The following is a 23,892-nucleotide window of genomic DNA, read 5'->3' on the forward strand; positions in this document are numbered from 1 at the left end:
AAGCAAAAAATATTCCAAGTACTTTGCTCTGGTCATTGAGACTACTGATTGTGAATTGCAGAGTTTACTCTCTAATGAAACAAGAGCAGCTGGCAAATCAAAAGGGGATATTAATTCTTACAGACTATACTCTTACCCCACACAGAATTGCACGCTGAGCAAATATAGACCACTTCCAAAGGAAGCATCGTTAATAAAAGAGCTTGTATATTTGAGAACTTGATTAGAACAGTAACAGCTGCATTAACTGCATGTCTCCTGTAAGTCCCTCTCCAGTTTTGATGGTCACAGTTTACCTTTGTAGTTGTGGAAATAAAGGTTGATACTGCCAGTAAGGAGACTCTGTCTAAGCATTACCCAGGGTTGTGTGCTACAGCCCTGTATTTTTGTCAGCTGAAAGGTTTCAGAGTCTTTCTATTTGACAAGTAGAGCTTGGCATGAGCATTTCTCTGGGTTAGAGGGTCATTTTTTGTGATAATGTTTCATTTTCCTTAAAGTGTTGGGCAATGTACCTGCCATACTTTGTCATCTTTTCTGTGTTTTCACTTTATTTAGGTTACAAAAGTAATGCATACATGGATTTTTAAAAGCCCACTATGTTATTGTTTATGGTATTATTTGTGACCAATGCAGTCAGCCCTTTGCAGCTGCTGAGTCTTGATAGGTATTTTGGACTGTCAGTTCCATCAGTTTCAATTTGATATGACATTATCACCACTAGATGGCTCTTACTTTCACAATAAATAGGACTTTGCTTAAATTACGTTAATTTACTTAACAGGTTGGGGTGGGTTGGTTTGTTTGTTTGTTTTTGCTGAAAAGACAGTAGGGCTTTGAAGCACCTGTATGGTGTTTATATACTGGCTTTTAAAACATAATTTCTTCTATTTTGACATTGTACTACTGTTCATAAGCCTTGAAACAACAGCTCCCAGCAAACTCATTGTGATATTGTTTTCCTGAATTAATGGTAAAACATCAGAAAAGCAGCTGATAGGGATGGAGATGAAAGATTTTTAAATTTCTCTGTGTTTGTATTTTAATTTTTATTTAAAGAAAATTTGCTACCAAAGCAGAGAACATGGGATAGCCCAAAGTTTTCTCTTTCTAGTGAACTTATTTAGTACTTTATTGAACAAAATATCAGTTTATCATGGCAGCATTTGTAAGTTTGAATACTGTGATTTTGTTAACTTTCTTTACCACACACTCTACCTACGCTCTTAGTGGCCACAAGGAGATACGTAAAATGAAAACAGATTAGAAACTATCTGCATGAATTGTAAATGGATTTTTTGTTCTGGAATTGTCAGAGTTCTATACATAAAAAGGCAGCTTAACCAAAACTGCTGAAGGCATCTGCATGCTGAGATATTGATATTATTCTTTTTCATGCCAGATGAAATTATTTCAGCCATGAAATAATTACCAGAACCTGAAAATAGGTCCAGACCGCAATTTTATAAAACAATATAGTTTTTGAAAACTTTAAGCTTTTGACATTACTATAGTGTCCAGATATGTTGTTATCTGACTTTCTACTGTTTAACAAAGATTACAGACTTATTTGAAAGATATTAAATTAGGAGAGATTCTGGAATTAGAAATCTATAAAGTGCTACATATAGTCATGCTCTGGTCAGTGAGTATCTGTAGAATCCAATTATTCCTAGAAATTGTCTCCTGTCTTAAACTGTAGCCCCTTAAAAATAGATTTAATGATGTCTAAACTATGGTTTGCTTACAACATTGCAAAAATAATCAGAAATTATTTTTACATACTCGGGTGCAAGATTTGCATAAGTCACTTCTGTATGGTGCATATGGGCATTCTTTATGACCATCTTTGCCCAGCCCTTATTCTAGAGTTTTTAGTTCATTGTCTTTGGCTCTTAAAAGCAGTTGCCGTACATGCAGAGACCAACACCATCACCCATCATTTCATTACAGTATGAAAATATGCCTGCAGATGCTTTGCAACATCTTGCATTTTTTTATTACTCCTGGTCATGGGGAGGTTATTGCTAATATTGTTATTTCCAAAGCAGTAATACTTCTGAAGTTGTAACAATCCAGAAAAGATTATCTGCTTAGTGTTGTTTTTTTCACATAGATTAGTAACACCGTCTTACCTGGCTCAATATCCAGGGAATAACTGTCAATCTCCAAATTGAGGTGTTGGGCTGCAGCATCACAGAAATCTTCCAAAACACAGTGTACTGCTTCTGTGATATTGTATGGCACTGTCTTGGCAAATTTCATTTTACTATTCACAATCACGCTTCCGTTCCTGAAGTTAAGTATTTCCAGGTGCTTAAAACCTGTAAGGTTGGACTGAAGGTACGGAAGTAGCTGCAAAACAGAAATTTGCCTTTATTTTAACTTACTGTCAATGTCTACCTGCTATTAATTTCTCGTATAGTCACTTTTCATTATCAAGTACACGCATCACACGCTTATTTCTCTGAATTTAACACAACTGTTAAACTCCACCCCCAAATTCACTTTTCTGTTTGCGCTATCTTCTTCTGGACTTTTGCATCATTCTCAATCATATATTGAGATGGATGGGCAGCAGTTTCCCCTGTAATGAAATGCACAGCAGCTGGGGAGTTTATTCATCTGGAAGAGAAAAAATCACCTCACTCAAAAGCCAACTTCAATTATTTTCAAACGTTCAATCCAGGCAGGTTAGGGCATAGCATAATAGACATGTTACTGAGCTGACCTGCTGCCCTATTGTACCCATAGAGAAAATCCATATCTAATCACATTCCCCCTACTAAGCTATGATATATTTTAAAAGGCCTATTTTTAAATCCAGCGTGTAGACACAAGCCTTAGATGCAATCAGTAGTGTTATGCTGTTGACGTGACTCTCAGAAAAAGTCAAATAAATTACATGCCAGGCATATATCTGGAGTCTCTTGAAGAAGTAAAACCTTCTATCACTGACTTCCTAAACTGTTTCTTCATACCCTGAGAGCATCCCAGGTTTATGGCTCCTTTAAAAATACAGCTTATCAGACTGAATTATACTAGGGTCTGATACTGTTAAAATACCGTGCTCTTTAGTATATTGCTTTAAACAATGCCCGACTATTGCATGTGGTGTTGAAGTTGATTTGCACCCACCAGTTGCACGAACTGTTGTTCTAGTGCTTTGTATTCTGGCGAACTCCTATTGAAGAGGTCATCAGAAAAGTGCATGTTGGTTACCCTCAGGCTGAAGAAAACCACTAGCTCTTTGCCTTTGGCTGCGGTTGTCATGGAGCTGGTAGTTACATACTTCAGCGTAGGAGCGGGGGTGGCTTCTGCAGGCTCAGCTGTCAGCAGTGAGATAAAACTGCTGCTGTGCTCCACTTCATCCAGTGCTGCTGTGCTCATCACACCAACATGACCTAACTCGCCAGAAGCATCCTGCGCTCCTGTCCGGGTGCCATCAGGAGGAATGCTCTCAGATGTGGGCACTGAGGAATCTGGTACTTCAAGGGACTGTTTGATGATCTCAGAGTGGCTGGAGGATGGAGTGGTCGCTGCAGGTAGAGGTGCTGTTGGGTCTGATGGTAGCACATCTGTAATAACAGCTTCAGGCTGTGTGGTAGAGAGATCACTTGAACCAATAAAGAAAGGCAATGTTTTGTAAGTGCTGCTTGTAACTAAAATGTTATCGCCTGAAGATTCTGGTTCATCCGTGATCTTAACTGCTGCAGAAAAACAGGGGAAAAACAAATAGTTATTTTGAAAAGCAAGCATAACAAACACCAAACATGGGGAACAACATGTATATTCTATTTCCACTGAAGCATTTTTAAAAACAAGATTTAACACTAAACATGAAAATGTTTCTATCATCAAGGTAGGACTACTGGAATAAAACACCTCACCCACACGTTTGAGTGATGAGTTTTCGGTGGGTGCTCTTTTTAAATAATAATTACACTTGGTAACTGTAATTATTATTTAAATGTAATATTTCCTGAGCCATTTCAAAGTACAATCCAGTTTTGAAGGTACATAATCACACTGTCAGGTTATATTGACTGAAAGACTAGATCACAGCTTTGAGCTGTCTGCTTGGATCAGTTGTATGCCAGAGTCATTCTGTTCCCCTCTGCAAGAGGTTAGAGCTATTATTTGCTAGTAATCATAAAATGTGGTAATGAAAAACTATACAGCCTCTTCAGATGCAAACTCTGTCAGTTTACTTAAAAGACAACAGCTCCAGTGAAAATAGCTTCAAACCTTAAGAAATCATCTGCTGCACCTGAAGCATCCATTTGATCCAGATGCTGAAGGTCCCTGTTTGAGACTTGGCATGGATCTAGGATGTGTGATAGCTGTAGCTGAAATCCAAATCTAAAGTGTGATGAATGAGACCCTTCGAATGACTTCACAGAAAATGCTGGCGTCTGTGCAACAACCATCTAAGCAAGCTGACAACTTTGTCCTTTTCCAGTGATATGTGGACTCTTTGCATAGGACTTATAGCAGTCCCCCGCAGGCAAAAATCACTTACCAGCTGGTAGGAAAGAAGTTTCTTTCCAATTGATGGACTCTTCCATTCCCTACACACTGGTCTCCTCCCAGTGGCCAACGAAAGTACTAAAGGAGAGCAAATTTTTGCATTGGGAATAACTTCAACTGAAGGAGGTGGCAACTATCTTGTCTATGGCAGAGGAGTTGCCCATAGAGCATGCCCATGCTTTTAAATGAATAAGACCCAATCTTCTGCTTATTGTATTGCTGGTTTTGTGAAAAGCTTAGGATGAGATAGCCGTCTGTTTTCTTGACACTGCTAATTTAATAGCATGTACTAGCTCTTTGGTTCCTCCCTGCAGATACAATGCCTTGGTCTAATGTGGATTATTTTCTATATAGCCATATATAGCCCCATTCTGCTAAGCCAACCCCACTTCTCAAAACAGCGAAGAATTGTTCTAAGACACCATATGTGGTTTTACTAGAATTAGATGTTTAAAAAGAATTTTCTCCCATCCAGTTACCACTTTGCATAAACTTATATTAAGAGCTGCTACATTTTTTTTTCTCCTTTGTTTTAATATGTATTTATATATGGTGATTCAGTGATAGTCATGTAAAGAGATAAATAAAACATATGCTAATAAAATAAGTTAATAATATAAAAACATAGTGTAATATAAAAAAGATTAATATATAAAATAAGAAATATTATCAATAGTAATAAAATAAGTAAACCAGATAATAGACTGACCAGTGGTTAAACTTTTGGGGTAGGCTGTGAGAGAACTAGATTTACTTTTTGGTTCTGCTTCAAACTCCTCAGGAGTCTTAAGAATATGCCTTTGTGTGGTATTGATCTCACTTCTAGGAGGCATTTAATAGTGAGATGTATCCTTTAAGCCAGTCAGCTTTGCTCCCTTTTTAGTCAATACAGAGAAATTTATCTCACTTGAACAAAACCATCTAAACATATGCTGGATCTTTTGAAGTGCCTATATCTTTCCGCTGACATACAGAACAAATATAAAACAAATTTATGTGAGATGTCTGGTTTTCCCCTTACACAGTTTTTGTTATCTAAATCAATCCTTTCAGCTCCTTGTAGCGTGACTGAGGTTCATGGCTTTCCCTGAGATTCTCAAGTATTGGACTGATAAGGACTATTAAAGTTTTTTGAAAAAGGGAAACACTTTCTGTTGTGACATAGTTTGATGCTACCAGCAGGGCAGAGTGGGTCTGGCTCTGGTGAAGGGTCAGTGAATTTTACTCTGGAATACCAGTAACATGGTGTTACTGGAGTGTTCTTCCCACTCTCAGTTCTAAAGTTTTCCATTTGTTTCAAGTGTTTCATGTGCCTTGGCTAATGGAAGAACTAGATTTTTTTTTTTTTTTTTTTTTTTTTGTCTGTGCTGTGGGGAAGTGAACTTCTAGAAGCAGTTTCCAAAAATAACCTGGATACTCTTAAGCACAACTCTTCAGATAAAGCAGCCTAGAGGGATCATTACTGCATCCGCTTCTATTTATGCAGTCACTACATCAGTAACTAGTTCAAATGTTATTCTGGTACAAAGAAACCCATCTGAAAGCACAATGTGAAAGCACAAATTAATGACTGTTTTTAAAAGGTAAGATCACTCATCTCTGTCAATATTTAGTATCCCTTTCCCATATTGGACATGGCAGAATTTTATAGTCAGTTTTGTTGCTTTCATCTGCATGCATGAAAATGTCTTCCACCAGTGTGCATCATCTTAACTGGTAAAATATTTGGAAACCAGAATGATTTAGATGTCAAAAATTCCCACTTGATAAGAGACTATATTTCACCTATTTTGGGTTTGATATTTAGGACTGAATTCTAATCCCATATTTATCAGCAGTGAACTCACTGAAGTCAATAGAACTGTGGTAGTATAAAACCTGAGCAAGTGAGATCAGGGTACTTGAGGATCAGGAGTGCCCAGTCCTAGGGCCCTTAGGGGAAAAGTTTTCTGCCAGATTATAAAATATTTCCTTAACTTTCACATGATGAGCTCCTCCCACCTCCTTCCCACATCCCCAGTGGCTGTTCATGACTGAAGTGTACAAAATAACAAGCGAGCTTAGAGTACTGCTGATGCTGGAAAAGACTGAAGTACACTACTAATACAAAGCATCTGGGTTGGACGGGTTGCAGGAAAAAACCCAAGACCTACATTCTCCTTTACCTCAAGGCCAGACTCTGGTGATCTGGAAGCACAACAGGACCATGAAATGGGTGCAGCAAATTCCCATTTAAACTAGCACATTTGTACAGTCTCCTTTTCTTTGTTGTGGTATGTAATTGACACTGCTGACAGTGTAAGACACAGACTACAGTCCTAGAGAGCAGGCAAAGAGAATACCAAAGTGCTGCATGGAACGGGGGCTGTGCATGCAGGATGTAACACCATGTGCTGCAGCACAGCTTTGTGCCCTAATACTTCACTGAGAATTTGAGATACTTTTCTCTTATCGTGTGTCCTCATGTTTCTTGTCTAATCAAGAATGGACAGATTAGAAAAACAAAGCCTGGTGATGTTCTCTGTTTACAGAGCTCTCGCTGTTACTTGTTACACTGATAAGGAGTGAGAGTCACTTATTAGTTAAGGGAACTCAAAACAGATTTCTTAGCATTAGTGCCTGAAGGCATTAATGCAGGATAATCTACTGATGGGATGAACCTGCAACTCCACAGAGCAACATTCTCTCAGCGTGACAACATACACTCGAGCATAGGATCGTGATGGTATCTGTTTGGCATGTTATATTTTGAAAAGAGGTAATTACAGGAGAAAGAAGTACTGAAATGGCTTTGAAATTGCAGCAAGTGTGAAGCAGAATAACCATACAAATATTAAAGGTTTGGCATATAGCTGTGTATGTGTGCATATATATACACTATATATAGATGATAAAGGTCTTCTAGTATCCTCTTATTACAAGCAAAGTAACTTAAAAGGCCTTGAGGGCATACCAAGATGATCTCTGTGCACGTATCACCTGTTTTCATAAACTGCCAATTCTTATCAGTTGCTGTCTCCCCTGCTGAGATGGACAGTGACTGACCACAGATGTGGTGTTAGTCCCCTGCAATGTGTAAGGAAATGGGCTCGCCTGAGCACTTGCAGGAGCACAGCACCAGTCCCAAACCCAGGGGTTACTGACCCTGTCTGTTGGTTGCACTTTGTCTAATGTGTCAGGTTACTGCTGCAAGACACGCCTAAACAAGTGACTCGTTGAAAGTGGCAGTAAAATGACTTGCACTTGGTTTTGACAAGCTTTTCCCCTGTCCATGTGAGATTTTGATAAAAATCAACCTGATGGGGTTAAAAACTATGGATGAAACAAAGAATGCCTAGACATTTGGAATGAATTTCCATTTAAAATGTTGGATTTATATATAAACACAATACATATTGGTTTTCGGACTAGATGTAAGGAAGAAATTCTTTACTGTGGAGGTGGTGAAACACTGGAACGTGTTGCCCAGAGAAGCTGTAGAAGCCCCATCCCTGGAAACACTCAAGGCCATGGTGGACGAGGCTCTGAGCAACCTGATCTAGTGGAAGGTGTCCCTGCTTGTTGCGGGGGGGTGGGGGTTGGACTAGATGACCTTTAAAGGTGCCTTCCAACCCAAACTATTCTATGATTCTATATGCATATATATATATAATTTTGAAATGGAACACAAAATAGACTTAAACTGGTTCATTATAAAGTAATTATTTTGATACTTCACCCATTTTGCCTTGTAGATGAGATTTTTACAGCAGAAGGCTAGAAAAAGACAATTATTTTATGAAATCTCTAAAAACACAAACACTGAAGATTCAGACATTCTTAGTTCAGCATATTTCATTTCAGCATAAAGTATGGTCTACAATGCTATCATTCAGGTGTAGGGAGCACACAGAGAGCACAAAACAAGATGTAGAACTGAAATATAACTCCAGAGTAACCATACTGAAGATTAAACAATGGCATGGAATTAAAAATGCTGTCAGCAATAAATTACTCTCAGCCACCACTTACCCTCCCACAAAGATGTTCACTGAACTCTCCAGATGTTTTTTTGTATTACATGGACAAGGCAGGACAATCTTACACTGAGGAGAGTTTTATACCTAAAATTAAATTGCTGTTGGCAAAGATTTGTAAACACTAAATTAAGAGGCAATTTCCTAGGCACATTTCTATATTAAATCTTTGTAAAAAGAGTTCTGCATGCAGGCATTTATTCCCAGCTGAGGAAGTAAAATACACAGGTTTGACTTATCAGAAGAAATCAACTGCCATTTCAACAACTTTATTTTGGGTACCTAATTAGTCTTTTTTTTTTTTTTTTAATAAGGAAAACCCTCCTAACTGACCATGAATAAAGAATTATTGTTCGGGAAAGGTCAAATTGTCATGAAAAATTTTTCAACTGGGTTTGTATTAATAAGAAGGCTCAGAAAGTTATACATTAAGAGGCCCTGGCATTTCATTTCGTTCATGAGCTTGATAAGCACTGACATTTCCTATTGGCAACAGACAAATTTTTCCAAGTCCCCTGACAGATATTGTTCTGTATATGAAAGTTACTGTATTACAATGTAAACGTACATATTGGTATACATGCTGGCTGAAGAAAATGACTAACAAAAGAAAAAGTGTGCAGTTAAGAGATTGGTCCATAATGCAGGTACATAATGCGTAATCTCCTTATGGGCAGCTCTGGTGATATAAATACTAGATGGACTGGTACAGCAAGTAGCTGGATTCAAATGTATGTATTTTGTTGGTGCGTAAAATGCCGCAAAACCCTTGGATGCAGGCCTGTTGTATACAAGCAAATTGATAAAGATCCAAATTTGTGTTTGAGGTCTTTCGTTTTTAACTAGGGCACAAGTAAAACAAGGATTAAGAGAATTAAGGGAAGAGGATCATTAACCTAACATGTCACAACACGTATCTTGCAGCACATAATTACTGATTAAGTTCGCCTTTTAAACTGTAAGGCCGAGCCAGAAGAGCCCAAATGGCTGTCATTCTGTCGGTGTAAATGAACCCCCCTGAAGCTGCCTCCAATGTCCAGTGGAACAAACAGAACTCCTCCACTGACTTCTGTGGACCTCATTTAACTGAGAGTAAATCCCATCTCCTCACCATCCCCAGTCCTAAAATTTCTTGTATCTCCTGACTTTTCCTCTTTAGTACCCTGACTGAAACGTTTTGAGCAGTCTAATTTTTCACATATCAACCTGATAGCTGCTACTCTAGCCCCAGTACCATGTAGTGCTCTGTGTAACTTAAGAAGCCTTCAGTTTATTCTGAAAATTTTCCCACCTTGCAGCTTCATCATATCACCAAAGATGCCAATAAATGTAATTCTGACATGATGTCACAAGAGGAGTATTTTGAACCTCAGTAAAATACTACTTAGTAATGGTAATTATTTATCATTATTCTCAGAAAAATTCAGTTCTACCTTACACTCTGAAAACTCTGAGGATAGCATAAAATTTGCAAAATAAAGACCTGAAAAGCTAAAACACTGCAGAATTCAGTGTGTTGAGCAACTAGAGTTTATTAATCTTGTGTATGTTCGTTATGAAAAAAACCTTCCAAAGGGCTTCCTTAGTCAGGTTCCACACACTGGCATCTATTTGGTTACAACTGGACAACCTTGTTTCACAGACTTTCATGCTTAACTGGGTAATGCAACCAGGGCAACAGACTGGGTGCTTGATCTGGGACATGTCTGTTCCCAAACAGAGTTATGACACGGCCCTCACCTCACTTTGGGATCTTTACCATAAAATTCCTTTTTTTGGATGTCGGTAGTATCATATACTTCTGCAATGACTGAAGAAACAACTTAAAAGCAAAGAATTCTTCACTTGTTCTTCAAAGATGCATGAAGATTTAGAGTAAATCATTAAGAAGGCGGCCAAGCCCTGACTCCTTTTACTTCCATATGGAGAAAGAATTCCCTTTATAGAATGTCTGAGGGTTAATATTTTCATTGATCCATCTCTGCTTGGAAAATGCAAGCTCCCTTGGCCTTTAAAGGAAGTCAGTCAGTAGCAAAAGGGAGTCACATATGCACCAATTTCATGATTTGGTCACTGTACCTCTGAGTCCTTCAAAATATCAGTTTCTTGTGCTATTACAAATTAACTTTTCCTCTGATCAACATTTTCACATGCATTGGCCAATGCATGGCCAAAAAATAGTAATTCAGCTTGTCATTTTCTGTCTCACTAAGGACTTTATTTGCTTCAATTAGCTATCTGCTAATAGTTCTCTCATTAAAGATTTTCACATGGTTTTTGAATATTTTTCTTTAAAGCTTTGAAATAATGCAATAAATACAATTAATATATATTCTTTTAAGACTTTTTCAGCTTCGAAGTAGTCATTTAAATACAACAACTGGAAATATAATAGATGCACAATTAATTGGGCAAGCTTACTTTATAGACCTGTGTCAAATTCATATACTGAGAGACTTGACTGTCAAATTTTAATGACTGTCTTTGGCATTCTGATGTTTCAGTGGTTCTAGAGGATTAAGCATTTCAGAAACACCTACGGATTTTGAACAATACAGGTATAGCTGGTGCTTAAAGCATCCTCAGAGCTCTGAGCAGCAGTGTTTGATTTCATTTTGTGCTGAAACTATTCAATGGAAGTGTCTGTGGAAAAGACACTGGTGAGCAGTTAATGATCTGTTAAAACTGGGTCTGGACCATCATTACACTACAATCTCTCCACGGACTTCAAGAGTTACTGCACCTGGTTATGATGTTGGTTCTGCCTCTCCAAGACTTGGAAAAGATGCAGAAACATCCATTTGCCTCATCACTCTTCTGACTGCAGCAGAAGGTAACTCAGTATTTCCATATTAATTGCTTCAGGCAATTAACAGTATACACACTCATAATTAAGGGATTATAAAGTTGGATGTTGAGGCAGTACTCCTGTGTTTTATAACAATACTATACAGACAGGTTTATCATTAGATATCTTGTATGAACAGTAGTTCAGTGCTAGGTTATTTCCATAACATGACAAGTCACTTTTACCATTTACAGAACCTTTACCTCATCTGCTACAGAGATTGCCAGAGGAAATGCCATACTAGTGCTCAAGGGCTCTAAAAGTCAGTTTTCTGATTAAAGTCCTCGCTAAGGAAATGATTCCACTGAGATTAGAATACTCTGTGAAGTAAAGGAATTAGTAAATACATTTATAATTAAAACATGTTAAAAATGCCAGAGGCTGCTGTGACTATTATTTATCCTAAGTTATTTTGTATTGAAGTTCTGCACTACTTGCTACTGTAGTAAAATCATATTAAAATATATCTTAAACAAGTAAGACACCATGCTAAACTGAGAAGTCTGGACTTGGTTAGTATTCACATCAATGACTTCAATAGAGAAGCAAAACTGAGCAGCAGTGAATTTGCAAATATGAACACACATCTACAAAGGAATGGAATGAAAGCTGAATAAGAAACATCTCAGTTTCGGGAGGTTTATCAGTTCTTATTCCCCTTGTTGACTGTTCTACAATTAAATTTGAAAAATTTATTTAATGAGTTTAAAATAATGAAATCCATGTGAAAATGACATAAAGCTTTACAAACACCTGGAAACAGAAAGAAGCATCCATCTAAATGTTGCAAATAATTCTGCATGCCACTGTAAAAAATTTGGAGCACCCCAAATGGAGAACCTGAAATACCATTTTTGATTTATTTTGTTTTAGAATGACTAGAAACAAAATCTGACATGTTACAATACCCGTTGTTCAGAATTGAAAGTACCCTCCAAATCCCTACCCACTTTCTCTATTTTTCTCAACTCTATGACAGGAACAAAATGAGCAAATTTTGTTAGGTAATGGGACCATGAGACAGTTTTGTGGTATGGATGTTTATTAGTTTGCAAGATGGTAAAAACAGAATAGAAGACACACAGTGTAAATTCAAGTAATGTGTGGACCCAAGGACCTAAAAACAGAAAAGACAAACATGAAATTAGAAAGTTAAAACCTGTGACTCTCTTAAAATCTTTTCATAAGATAAGCACTTTAAGACTTGCCAAGAAAAATCAAAAACACTGAATACAGTTTGTGGTTTTTTTTTTGTCATACTACATAGTCACTTGTAAGTGAAAATTATGTAATGAATGGAAGTCACAGAATGAGACCTGTTTTATTCTTCTAATCTGTTGTGCCTTGGATGCGGGTATGCTGATTTTTCTCATAGTTTTGAAATGGAACTTTTCTCAAAACTCATAGTTTTGAAAGTGACTCTGTGAGAGAGAGAGATAGAAGGAGATATTTAACTGTAAAGATCCTACTGTTTTTTTCACAATGTTGCATTGTAAGAATAGATTTCAATTTCAGTGCTTTTGATAATGACTTTGGGCCAGATGGCTTAGTCTGACTTGACAAGTTAAATCTATCCATCACTGCTGGTTTCTGAATTTGAGCAGCTCACAATAGCCAGAGCACTGATGTCAGGGAGCAGTTTAAATATTAAAACCAGCTATAGCTACACAGTAAAGTGGTTCCATACAGCCTTTAGCTGTGTGTTTGCTTTGAAATTCCCTGAGACCTTTGTATAATACTGGGGTGCAGAAGTCTCAAGACATATGCTTGTTTCTCAAAAAATGTCATTTTAATAAATATTTGGGATTGTTCTCAAATAAAACATTTAGATTAAGGTTACATGGACTTCATTTAACTTTTTTAACTGTTGAGTAGCCATGATAATACAAAGATGTAAACTACCCTCCTCCTTCCACATGGAAGAAATATTAAGTATAGCTAATACGAACCTTCCCACAACCGTTTAAAAAGAACTCGTCAAATAAGAGGGGAGAAAAGTGAATTACAGGATTTTTTTTTTTTTTTTGGTAACTGTAGATGATGCTGAGTGTATTCTCTTCTGCCCTGCCATGTACCATCAGTGAAGTTGCCTGTCCTGATGCTTTCAGGCATGTGTTCTCCTCAAGCTATGCTACTTTTTTTCTTTATTAGAGCTTTGTAGTACCATGTAGGCATATTGTGAAGTTCTTCAAGAACTGTTCAGCATAATTTTGATTTTTATTGTTTCACTTCAGAGTGTCTGTTAGTGTCTGATCCTGAAATGGGGAACAAGATATTTAATAGAGATGAGAATGGAAGTTTGGGCTTGTCTTAATCATCTAAGACTAGTTTAGTCAGGTCTTCAGCCACTGCTCTAGGCTACATATACATTTAGGGGAAAGCACTGAAATGTATTACTGATACAGTATTTTTCCAACTTCATTCCTTCTGATCTCTAGAAAAATAAATCAAAACAATGGCAAGTTTTATTAAAAGGTATTGCTTAAGAGCTGAAATCCTCAAGTATGAAGATGCCATTCAGGAATTTTTTTCTCAGTCAGCCCCTGGCAGGTTTTGCTATGCCGACAATACCCTCCTCCCACAATCACCACACAACCACCACACAAACTTCATTAAATTTAGTATAAACATCATTGCAAATTTGCCTTCATTTGAGATTTTAATGTATTTTTGTTTGTTAGTTTTAAATACCATGGCATCTTTCAACCTGAAGAACAATCATCTTAAATTGATATTAGCATCAGTGCCATCTGTGTGAGACATCTCAGGTATGGCTAAGAGAACTAATATTGGAAGGCCAAGCCCCCTCTGTAGATAGAGATATGAAACTCCATCCAGAGATGTGATTTAGAGCACCCAAGTTACAACTTGCCTATAATAGTCTAATGCAGGTTGCATGAGTTATCCCCTAACAAGGAACTAACTATTAAGAATTCCAAGCTGAGCTCAGATGGACTTTCCTATGCTGATAGGATACTGAATCCTCCAAAGAGAGGACTGTAATAATTTTATAAAATAAAATTTTTAGTACCATTTGATCATAACACATTATTTCTTGAAGCCAGCATTTCTAGTAAGAACAAGGATTTTTAATGAGCAAGAAAAATGCATTATTCAGGGAATGTTAGTCTCAGCAGTGCCACTTTACTTGATATTTGTTCTATCTGGACTACATGAAATGCAAACTTCATTAGTTTCATTCATTTATGACCAGGCAAAAGGTTATCTTACACCCCCTGGCTAAAAATCTTTATTATTTCTTTTAAAATATTTTTCTTATTTTACTACTGCATCTGTCACATGTTTTAAAATAATTTTATTAAGGGTATTAATATATTAAAGTTATTTGTGATACCATCTCTTCAAATTCTGAACTTATTTCTGCCTTTTTATATTCCTTTTTTTATCAGAGGATTAGAACTACTGAAGTTGTGTCTGAAGACTGTAAACTTCCTCAAAGAAGTTTTTAGCCCTTTAGCTCTAAAGAGAATTAATTTTCTGGAACAAAGTAGCTGCATGTCCCTCTTGAAGGGAGAGCTCCTTCATGCACAGTAACAAAGCTGAAGAAAAATTGCGGGTGGGTTGGAGAGTTGTCAGGTTTTCAGTGTTATCATGTAGCAAGTACTCCTCCTCTCCTCTTATCAGAGCCTCTATTGTCTTTGTGGTTGCTCCTGTCTTCCTAAGCATCAGGCAAGAGAATTTCCCCATTTTTCAGCTTTAGATCTTGTCTCTGCACACAGGCAGAAAGGTTTTGTTTTAACACAAGATGGGATCTGAGACCGAAATATATGAATGCCTGTGGTATATGTGTTACATCTCACTCATAGTGGAGGGTTACCTGCAACCAGTGAAAAGCTTAAGTTTTGACTATTGGTGTGATTTTAATTCGACAGTATTATGGTGAATTTGGAGGGAGGGAAATTATTTGTTTGGAGTGAAATAGCATCGAACATGGAATGGGACAGTCAATAGGGAAATGCGAATCATAGAAGTCATAGCAATTTTGAAACATGAGGTACTGAAAGTTGGTTAGCTTTGAGAGGCTAAAAGGGTGCATGTGAGGTACATGAGAATTAGCTTCAGGAGCACTGAATTTGACTAACAATATACAGTGATGACTCTGTGAGAGGGAAACCACATGTGTGTGTGTGTAGAATATGAGCATCTGGTCCAGGTGTGCACATGTGGAAACAATGGGACAGCAATGTGTGCCTGTGTCTGGGGGAGAGACTTACGAGTGAAAAGTATGAGTGAACAAGTGGCAGAGCACAGAGGTGTATCTTCCTGCTATCTATAGAGGTGGAGAACGAGGTGTTACATTTCCTCATTATACAAACGCCTTATAAGATTTGCAAATTTTCTTAGAAGAAATCGAAATGGTTTTCTGTACTTCACACAGTAATTTCAATGAGTCATTGGAATTGCCAATTGCACATAAAGTAAATTTTCAAATATTTTGGTTAACGTGCATTTATGTTGCATATTTGGGGGTGTATGAATAAGAAATCATATTTAAAAGAATCAAAGCTTTACCTTAAAGTAAAACTGAAGTGATTGGATAGCTTAATAATTTAAACAGGTGATGTGTTAAATTGGGAAAATAGATAGTACTCTGTTTCTTTCATACCTTTTTGCTTGGGTTAGGAATTTCATTTTAGCATTTTTAAGCATGTTTTGAAGATGTGATGCCGCTTTTGTTCTATTCAGGTTGTTCCTGCTCTTCCCAGCATGCAGATAGCTGAGCAGCAGGCTATCATTAAATTTTGGCCATATGCTAATCATTTACTCTAATATGTTTAGGACTCTTCAGGATACCTGTAGGAACCTGAATATACAGTTCTAACTTTATCACAACAGTGAACATACTATGAACTTTTTCTTAAATCTGATGTATCATAATATGGACCTGTTGAAGCTTTTGCATTCAGCCTTATCTTCAACTCACAGATAACTTTTAGGCTAATCAATATCGTATATAATGCTTGAGAAAATGACACAGTTAGACCTACCTGTTCACTTCCACAAGCATCAGACTAAGGCAGCAGCTCCAGGAAAAGCATTCTTCGCATGTCTGAGGCAGCAAGTGACAAGTGAATCAGAAGCTGATGGGGGAAAATGTTGAGAAAATCCTGTCAGTTTATGGTCAAAGAAAACACAAGAAAAACAGAAAAGCATGTAAGGAAACAGAGGAGTTCTTACCCTGTATAACCATTGATGTGAAAGAAGTGGTGAGCTTTCCTGGCACAAAGAATGGGTGAATTCCAATCCTGGGAACATCCAGAGTGGTTCTTGCAAGAAGCAGTGAGGTTTTCTTTTCCATGACAATGCTGGTTATGCCAAATAGAAAGCTATGCTAAACATAGATGGTGCTTAGGCAGCTGGGGATGAACCAGAGACAGAAAGAATCCCCAGACAGAAAACTGAGTTTTTCTAGAGATTGCTTAGAAATATTAGTGAGTGATGAGTGCACAACTAAATTAACTGTTGGGCAGGAGGAAGATACTAAAGGGAACCACTCACAACAAGGCTGTGTAAACAAGTGAGGAATTACAGAAATTAATGAGGCTTTTATCAGTTACACATACAGATATGTGACCACCATCTAGTCCTCATCCTGTATTTTTTTCTCACAGAAAAACTCCGTGATCCACCCTGAAGAGTCTTTCTTGAGAGCCTGAGGATGATCCAGGCTGGTGAGACTGAGATGTGCTACAACTGAATAGCTGAAGTGTTTTACTGCTGGCTTTATTTTGTCCTGTGCTTCTGGAATAACTTCTCCAGAAATAATGCTTCCTTCATAATGGTGAATAATTCCTTCAGAATTTTGGGATAACCATTTACCTGGAATGTATAATTTGTTAGTAGCTACAATTAAAACAGATACAAATTAAAATTCTTCTGACTGTTTAGGAAGTATATAATTATTATTGTTGCCGACTTAATGAATCCTTTTATCTGTTTATACATTTGTTTATATATGTTTTACTGCTGAAATGTTATTGGTTTTTGAAACAACAACCTGTCTAATACATTTCACAAGTGTATTCCTTACTGAATGGCCATATTGTTTTAGAGTCAAGTCATAGGAAGGCTGCAGAGAGGGTGAAGAAATTTAACCGTACAGAAAAGATATTTATGAATTAACTCCAGAGGGGAAAAATATGAAGAAGGAGGAATGTTAGAGAACAGTGAAGAGGTATCATCTCAGATAGTAGATGAAAGCAGGGGGTTTGCATTGGTTGTAAGTGGAAAATGGAAATACTCTAGATTTTGAAGGTGCTACAGCAGTCAGAACTTTTCAGTAAGAAGTCTGGAAATTTATACCAGAGATTTCTCTTAATTCTATTGTGAAATCCCAAAACAGAATTTGAAATTCAAAGGTTAGACTTACTTTAAAGACAGCTTAGCATATTCCTAGTAGTACTGAGCTGCTTCGAGGGGTGGATTAACTGTCATCACTGTTTGGCCAGCACAGCTGTCTAACCCTCACTGGCCTGCTCTTTACTGCCCACGGACAGCACCACTGTCCAGAATGAGCACAGTACCATACAAAAGGAGCTTCACATCTGCTCCTGGTTCATTCTTCCCGCTGTCTACCCAATCCCATCCTGCATGTCTTAAAAGGACACTTCTTGTTAATTTGAGTCCTCATCCCTCACCAGTTTTTCACTCTCCTTTCCCAAGATGCTTTGTGCAGAACTTTCTGTATATTTTTGTGTGTGAGGCTGAGTTTGATTATCTTTCTGGGAGATGTGAAAAAACTTTTTTTATTACTTTGCTCAGTGACCTCCGGTAGGCACAATTAAATTAGTAGACATAGGTTGTGGAGATTCGATGTTGAGGAGTCTGTGGTAATGTTCAGCCTGTAGTCACACCCATGTGATAACTGGTGTAATAAAATCCATCTGTGAAACACACAGTTGATGGGGATACCTAAACGAATCTCACACTATGTTACTTCTGGTAGCCCGCTCTTCCTTCGTGGTAAAGAAGAGTGAATTTAAAGTTCTAAACATGTGATGAAGAAAATTTGCTCCACCTTCTGGTCTGTATGGTGGGGAAGTGGCTAGAAAATAATGTAGTAGAATTACAGGCAACTCTTTAGACTTTAACCTTCTGTCCAACCTCATACAGTACTGTCTAAGTATTTCCTGCTGTTTTACACCAGCAACAGTTAAAAGTTTGTTTGTTTATTTTTAAAAAAATATTACTAAGAAATGCAGCTATGAAATGAAGCCAGGCACAAAGCATGAAATATTCTGTACTTGCTACTAAGGAATTCTGCTTGCTATATTAATATCACCAACACTGTCGACTTTAATAAGACCTTAGACATCAATGTTGTTAAGTCTGGAATTTCCAGATCAAATTCTATTGGTTCTTAATAAATATGCAACATCTATGGAAATAAAAGAATACAGGGAATGCTGTACACAGGACTGCCAGAACTGAAAAAAAAACTATTAAAAAAGAAAAAGTTTTAAAAAGTATATACTATTTATGCTTTTAAGAGCTTAGTAAATAGCTTTTCAACATCTCTCTTCTGTATGTTTTTTGTACTGTAAGTTTTTAACCAAATACTATAACTACAGCTTTGTGTCATTGCTAACACATCACTCCTTCGTTTTAGACAGGGAACAATTATTTTTCTCCTGCTACTCAGAGATAGTGATGGGATTTTTAAATTCTTGTTTTGGACATAACTTGTGTTCAACAAGGAGGAACAAGATTTTTTTACAGCTTTGGACAGTTTATTTTGTTTTGCAGATTGAGAGGTTCCAACCCAAATGTGCAACAAACAATTACTTAAAGTAGTGTTTAAAGGGTCAGTACCACGTGCTTACAGGATCAAAGCTGCACTTACAGAAGGTCCACATCTCTTTAAGTGCATGTTCTGTGGGCACAGGCAATAATAGCTTTAGGAAGAAGAAAAACCTTTATGTATTATTTTTCCCGAATTTCAAATGATATGAGAAAAATCTGTTGAAGAAATCTGTGCAAGTGGTGAACTTTCCATTTGTATTATCCATCCTAAAAATTCCCTTGGTCCTCCTGTTTGCCTGATGACATTGAAACTCATTAAACTATGCAATATATTGTCTCTGAGGATCATTTAGAAATACTGAATCTAATCTCCATTTTGAGCTGAGGTATCAGAGCCTGTGGGAGAGTGGGATGAACTGTGGTCCTACACTGTCAATGGGGAACAATCAAGCAAGCTCAAACCTTGGGGCCAGAGGGGTCCATCTTCTGTACGCCCCCTCCCATCCAGTGAAAACCAGTTAGGCAGTAACTATAATAAACTGCAATAAACAAATTATTTACAATTTTAGATCTGAAGAAAAAGAATGGAACTAGTGCCTTCAGCATAAGTTGCTCTGCATTTTTGGTGAGTCAATTATCCTCTGCTGCTTCTCTTCAGTCATTTGGAGCGGTTAGGCTACAAGGTTTTTTAGCTATTTAGAAAATCACAAGATAGATATGTGGCTTTATGTGGTTTTTATGACATTAAATCCCCAACCCAATGAGTGAATAGAATGAAAAATGCATATGACTTTTTTTTTTTTTTTTTTCCCCACAAATGTAACTTTTTTCCACAGTTATAATGAATGTTATTTAAAGGTATGCTGTACTGTTATTTGAAGGTATGCTGTGCTTTTATCAGTAGCACTACAAGATTTCACAGCATGTGTTTGAAAATAGTTGTGTTTAACGCTTTTCATCATAAAATTTATTTTCAGGAACATTTGACGATTATTGTAAGAAGTGTTTTTCTAGTCTTTAAGTCACTCTGCTAATCCTAAAGTATTTGCCTTTATCTAACTCAGAACTCTGTGTATGAAGGCAAGAGTATAGAATGGGAAGTTCTTATTCCGTACATAAATTACCAGGTGCAACAGCAGGTCATGGAATATGCTATGCTCTTCCCTTACTGGAGCTAGTTAGAGTATGCTCGCAAGTGGAAGCTTTTATGTTCTTTAAAATGACGATATTGTTATTTACTGGATCCAGAAAGAACACTGTAAGCTGTACTCTACATGTGCATTCCCCCCCCCTCTCATATTTCTGCTGTGTGGGCCCATTGTGAAGGGCGTTATCGCCATGCAGTGGGCTGTTTCTAATCAGCTGTGCAAACATTGCCTGTTTGCCTTATAGGATGAGGCCAGGCAGCAGGGATGAAGGTGCCTTCTTGCTGTTGCTGGGTCAGGAAGAACATCCTGAAAGGGGGAGCAGAGTTCACTATGCTCACTCCAAGAGGCTTCTGGAGTGGATGGTGGGACATGAACGGCCAAGGACTGAGCAAGGAGGGAGCTGGTGGAACAGCGACAGAGCAGAGCCTTCTAAGGGAGCAGGGGACTTTCCTGCAGCAGAGAGCAAACTTACAAGCTTTGAGGATGACATTTTGGGGGATCAAGAAACACTGGGTTTGGTTGTCCAAACTAATGCATATTGTGGGCATTTTGCCCTGAATTTGGTTTTTGTTTGTTTCTGCAGATTTTTTAGTGTTGCTTAGAGACTACATGGGGACTTCAGAGAATCCTGCTGATTCCTGTGAAGTTCTTACGTGCCTTCTGCTTTTCTGTTTAGGCAGTCAAAAATCTGAGACAAAGCACATCTGAATATTCAGCCAGAATAACTGTGGGAAACATGTCTATCATGTATTTTTCATTTTAAAGCTTAAATTATACGGACTTTTCTCCACCTAGACATACGTATGTATATAGTTTTTTTATTTATTATGTTTTTTTTCTCATATATCTTGGTCCCTCTAAAAAACTGTACTGTATGGATAAATCTGAATAAACAAACATGGAAAACAGAAATATCTAAAAGTTTTTCACATTAATCAAACCTGTAGTATGTAAAGTTTTCTGAACCATGATACTCTTTGCTTGGAATAAATTATTTCATGATACTCTTGCTGCCATTATCCACATCTCTCTGTAGAACCCAAAGTAATTTAACTTTCATGTTTTAAATATCAAAATTTTTTGTGTTAGCCTGGGATTTCCTCTTTTTTTTGGTGCTTTCCCACATGGCTTTTTGCTCTACTTTTTTAAATTTTTACCATAATACCCTGTAAAAAGCATGCCTTACCCTTAGGCATTTGTTGTTGGGTTGGGATTTGTTTTTTTCTTGCTTTGACAACCTTGAAGTCAAGTACATTAGGCATTTCCCGTAGTGGGCATCAGAAATGTGAATTTTTCACCTCCGATGGTCCAGAAAAATTTCTTTCACAGCTGAAAGGAATGCTTGCTGTACTTGTACATGACTGTATGTGTAATAACAACTGGATCTCTCCTACTTTCTCTTACGGAAAAATCTTTTGTGTCTTACCTTGTCCAGATGGACTATCCTGGTCAACTTCCTTGAAAGTTGCTTCTGTTATATCCATCAGTTCTTTCTTCTCCTCAGCTTCACTATTCGCATCTCCAGCTTGCAGGAGATTAGGTGGGGTAAAGCTACTTGTGGTATAAAATGCCAGTGTGGTATCCTGCTCCACTGGAGACTCATAGTCACTGGTGACTAAGTCACTGTTAGCAGAATCATCTGTGGAAGGAGGCAAATCGGAATCCTCTGGTTCTGGAGGACTGCTAGTGCTACCCAGAGCATTAAAAGGCACTGTGAAACTTTGGTGGTCAGTAGTGATATCTTCTGTGTGTGGAGGCGATTTGTCCTGAAATGGTTCTCTGGAGGGTGTAGTAGGAAACACAGGTTCAGATGAAACAAAATTATTAAAGTCTTCAGGGGCACTAATCTCTCCACTTAGGACAGGGATGCCAGTTGTAAATTCATTGACCGAGATGTCTCCTGTTTGGTCCACTGTTGCTGGGCTGGGGTAACCTAGTGGGAGTTCCACACTCATGGAGTCCTCCTGAAAAAGTTTTTAAAAAACAGCTTTCATTGCCAAAGAGGCAAATAATCTTTAGGCACAGGACTTTGCAAACAGCTAACTCACCATGAAGTCGTGGGATGTATAAAATGTTTGGCATGTGCATGTGATACTAATTACATTGGCTATACTTTTAAAAATGGTTGAAGAAAGATAACTTTCACTATCCCTCTCACTTGCTCTCCTTCTCTTATTGAGATCTACTACTGAACTGGTGAGACATTGTAATTAAAACTGGAAAAGGTAAGCAGTGATATTCTCCTGTAAATGCTCTAAACAGTATCTCTCTTGCTGTATAACAACACAACATTCATCCTTATAACATTTATGAAAGGCAGGTATGTATTTCAGCATGAGCCTTTTTCTGTGTATTTATGTATATCTTAACACTGGTTTATTTCATCTCTCACAGAGAAATAAATAAATACAGCAACCAGTATTAACTTACCAAATCAGGTCCTGCCAGAGGAATAGTGACCATGGACTGTATATCATTATCAAAATCACTAGGTGGTATGATAGATTCTGGAAAAAAAAAAATAAAAATAGAGATCACAATATTTCAGCAGTGGCACACTGAAAACTCATCAAGACACATAAATTCAGTAAAAGCCAGTATTAAAACTATTATCCATCAAAAAATTACTTCTAAAAATCCATATTAGGAAGAAAAAGAGGCATAAATTTCCATTGAAACTGGTAATTATGAGGGAAACAGGAATTTTATGTGTATTTTTTGTACTCTATTTAGTGTGAATGGGATAAGTGTGCAGAGAGCTGAACCATGGATAATGCTTAAAATCAGCTGAAATACGAACTGCTCAGTTAAATTCGCATGGGATGTAATGACGCATTATATTGTGTTGTTCATTAAACCTAAATTCTCTTAAGTTTTACCCAGAGTCCATACTATTGTTACTCTCAGCTTTTTAGCTTTAGTGCCCAGTTGCTTCCTTCACGCCCTTAGAGAAGCTCTTTAGATGCACTTGCATGTAAATAAAACTGGTTATTAAAAATAACTAGTGGGAAAAAGATTAAAATACTTATTATTAAAGTGTTCTATATGCATGAATTTTTTTTCTTGGGACTTCTAATCTACATTAAAATATGACATTTTATTCTTAAAGAGAGTATTAGTTAATCTAATTTTTTTTCCCAAGAAAATGCTGCTGTGTGTAAATGAAACACTACAGCTAAAATTGGGTATGTGTTTTAAGATTGTTTAATTAATATACATATAAAAATATTTTAATTTATTTATCCCCATTTCAAACCCACCTCCCCAAAACTAGGGCTGTGTTAGCTTTGAAAAATTTAATTGATGGTCTAGAAGGGGATATTTATTAGTTGGTTTACTGGACAAGATGCTGCTCTTCAACCTTCTGCTGGACGCCTTCACACCTAGGTTTGTCATCTACACTCCTGTGTTTCAGAGAACATAATGCACTCTTACAGTGTGTTTCACACCACCATTTTTAGCTTGGCATCAAACTTTAAGGTCTCCGTCTCTTTGACTTCACTGGGAGGTTAGATGGCTTGCTTACAATTGAGACTCAGCTTTCAGAAAGCTAAATTTGTGTTAGAGGAAGCTCTCACTTTTTAAAGAA

General features: G+C 37.3%; 1 protein-coding gene across 2 annotated transcripts in view; it reads right to left on the minus strand.

Moving 5' to 3' along the window:
* IMPG1 (interphotoreceptor matrix proteoglycan 1) overlaps positions 1-23,892 on the minus strand; it is a 63,240-nt gene that overhangs the window by 9,605 nt on the left and 29,743 nt on the right. For both annotated transcript variants that reach the window (XM_026845208.1, XM_026845209.1), the window contains exons 11-14: positions 22,734-22,810; positions 21,730-22,267; positions 3,136-3,707; positions 2,133-2,352 (exon numbers count right to left, since the gene is read on the minus strand). In XM_026845208.1, the coding sequence (XP_026701009.1) occupies positions 2,133-2,352; positions 3,136-3,707; positions 21,730-22,267; positions 22,734-22,810 (1,407 nt within the window). The remainder of the gene's footprint in view (positions 1-2,132; positions 2,353-3,135; positions 3,708-21,729; positions 22,268-22,733; positions 22,811-23,892) is intronic.

This window comes from Athene cunicularia (genome assembly GCF_003259725.1).
Source record: "Athene cunicularia isolate RWA chromosome 3 unlocalized genomic scaffold, athCun1 chr3_part1, whole genome shotgun sequence".
NCBI lineage: Eukaryota > Metazoa > Chordata > Aves > Strigiformes > Strigidae > Athene > Athene cunicularia.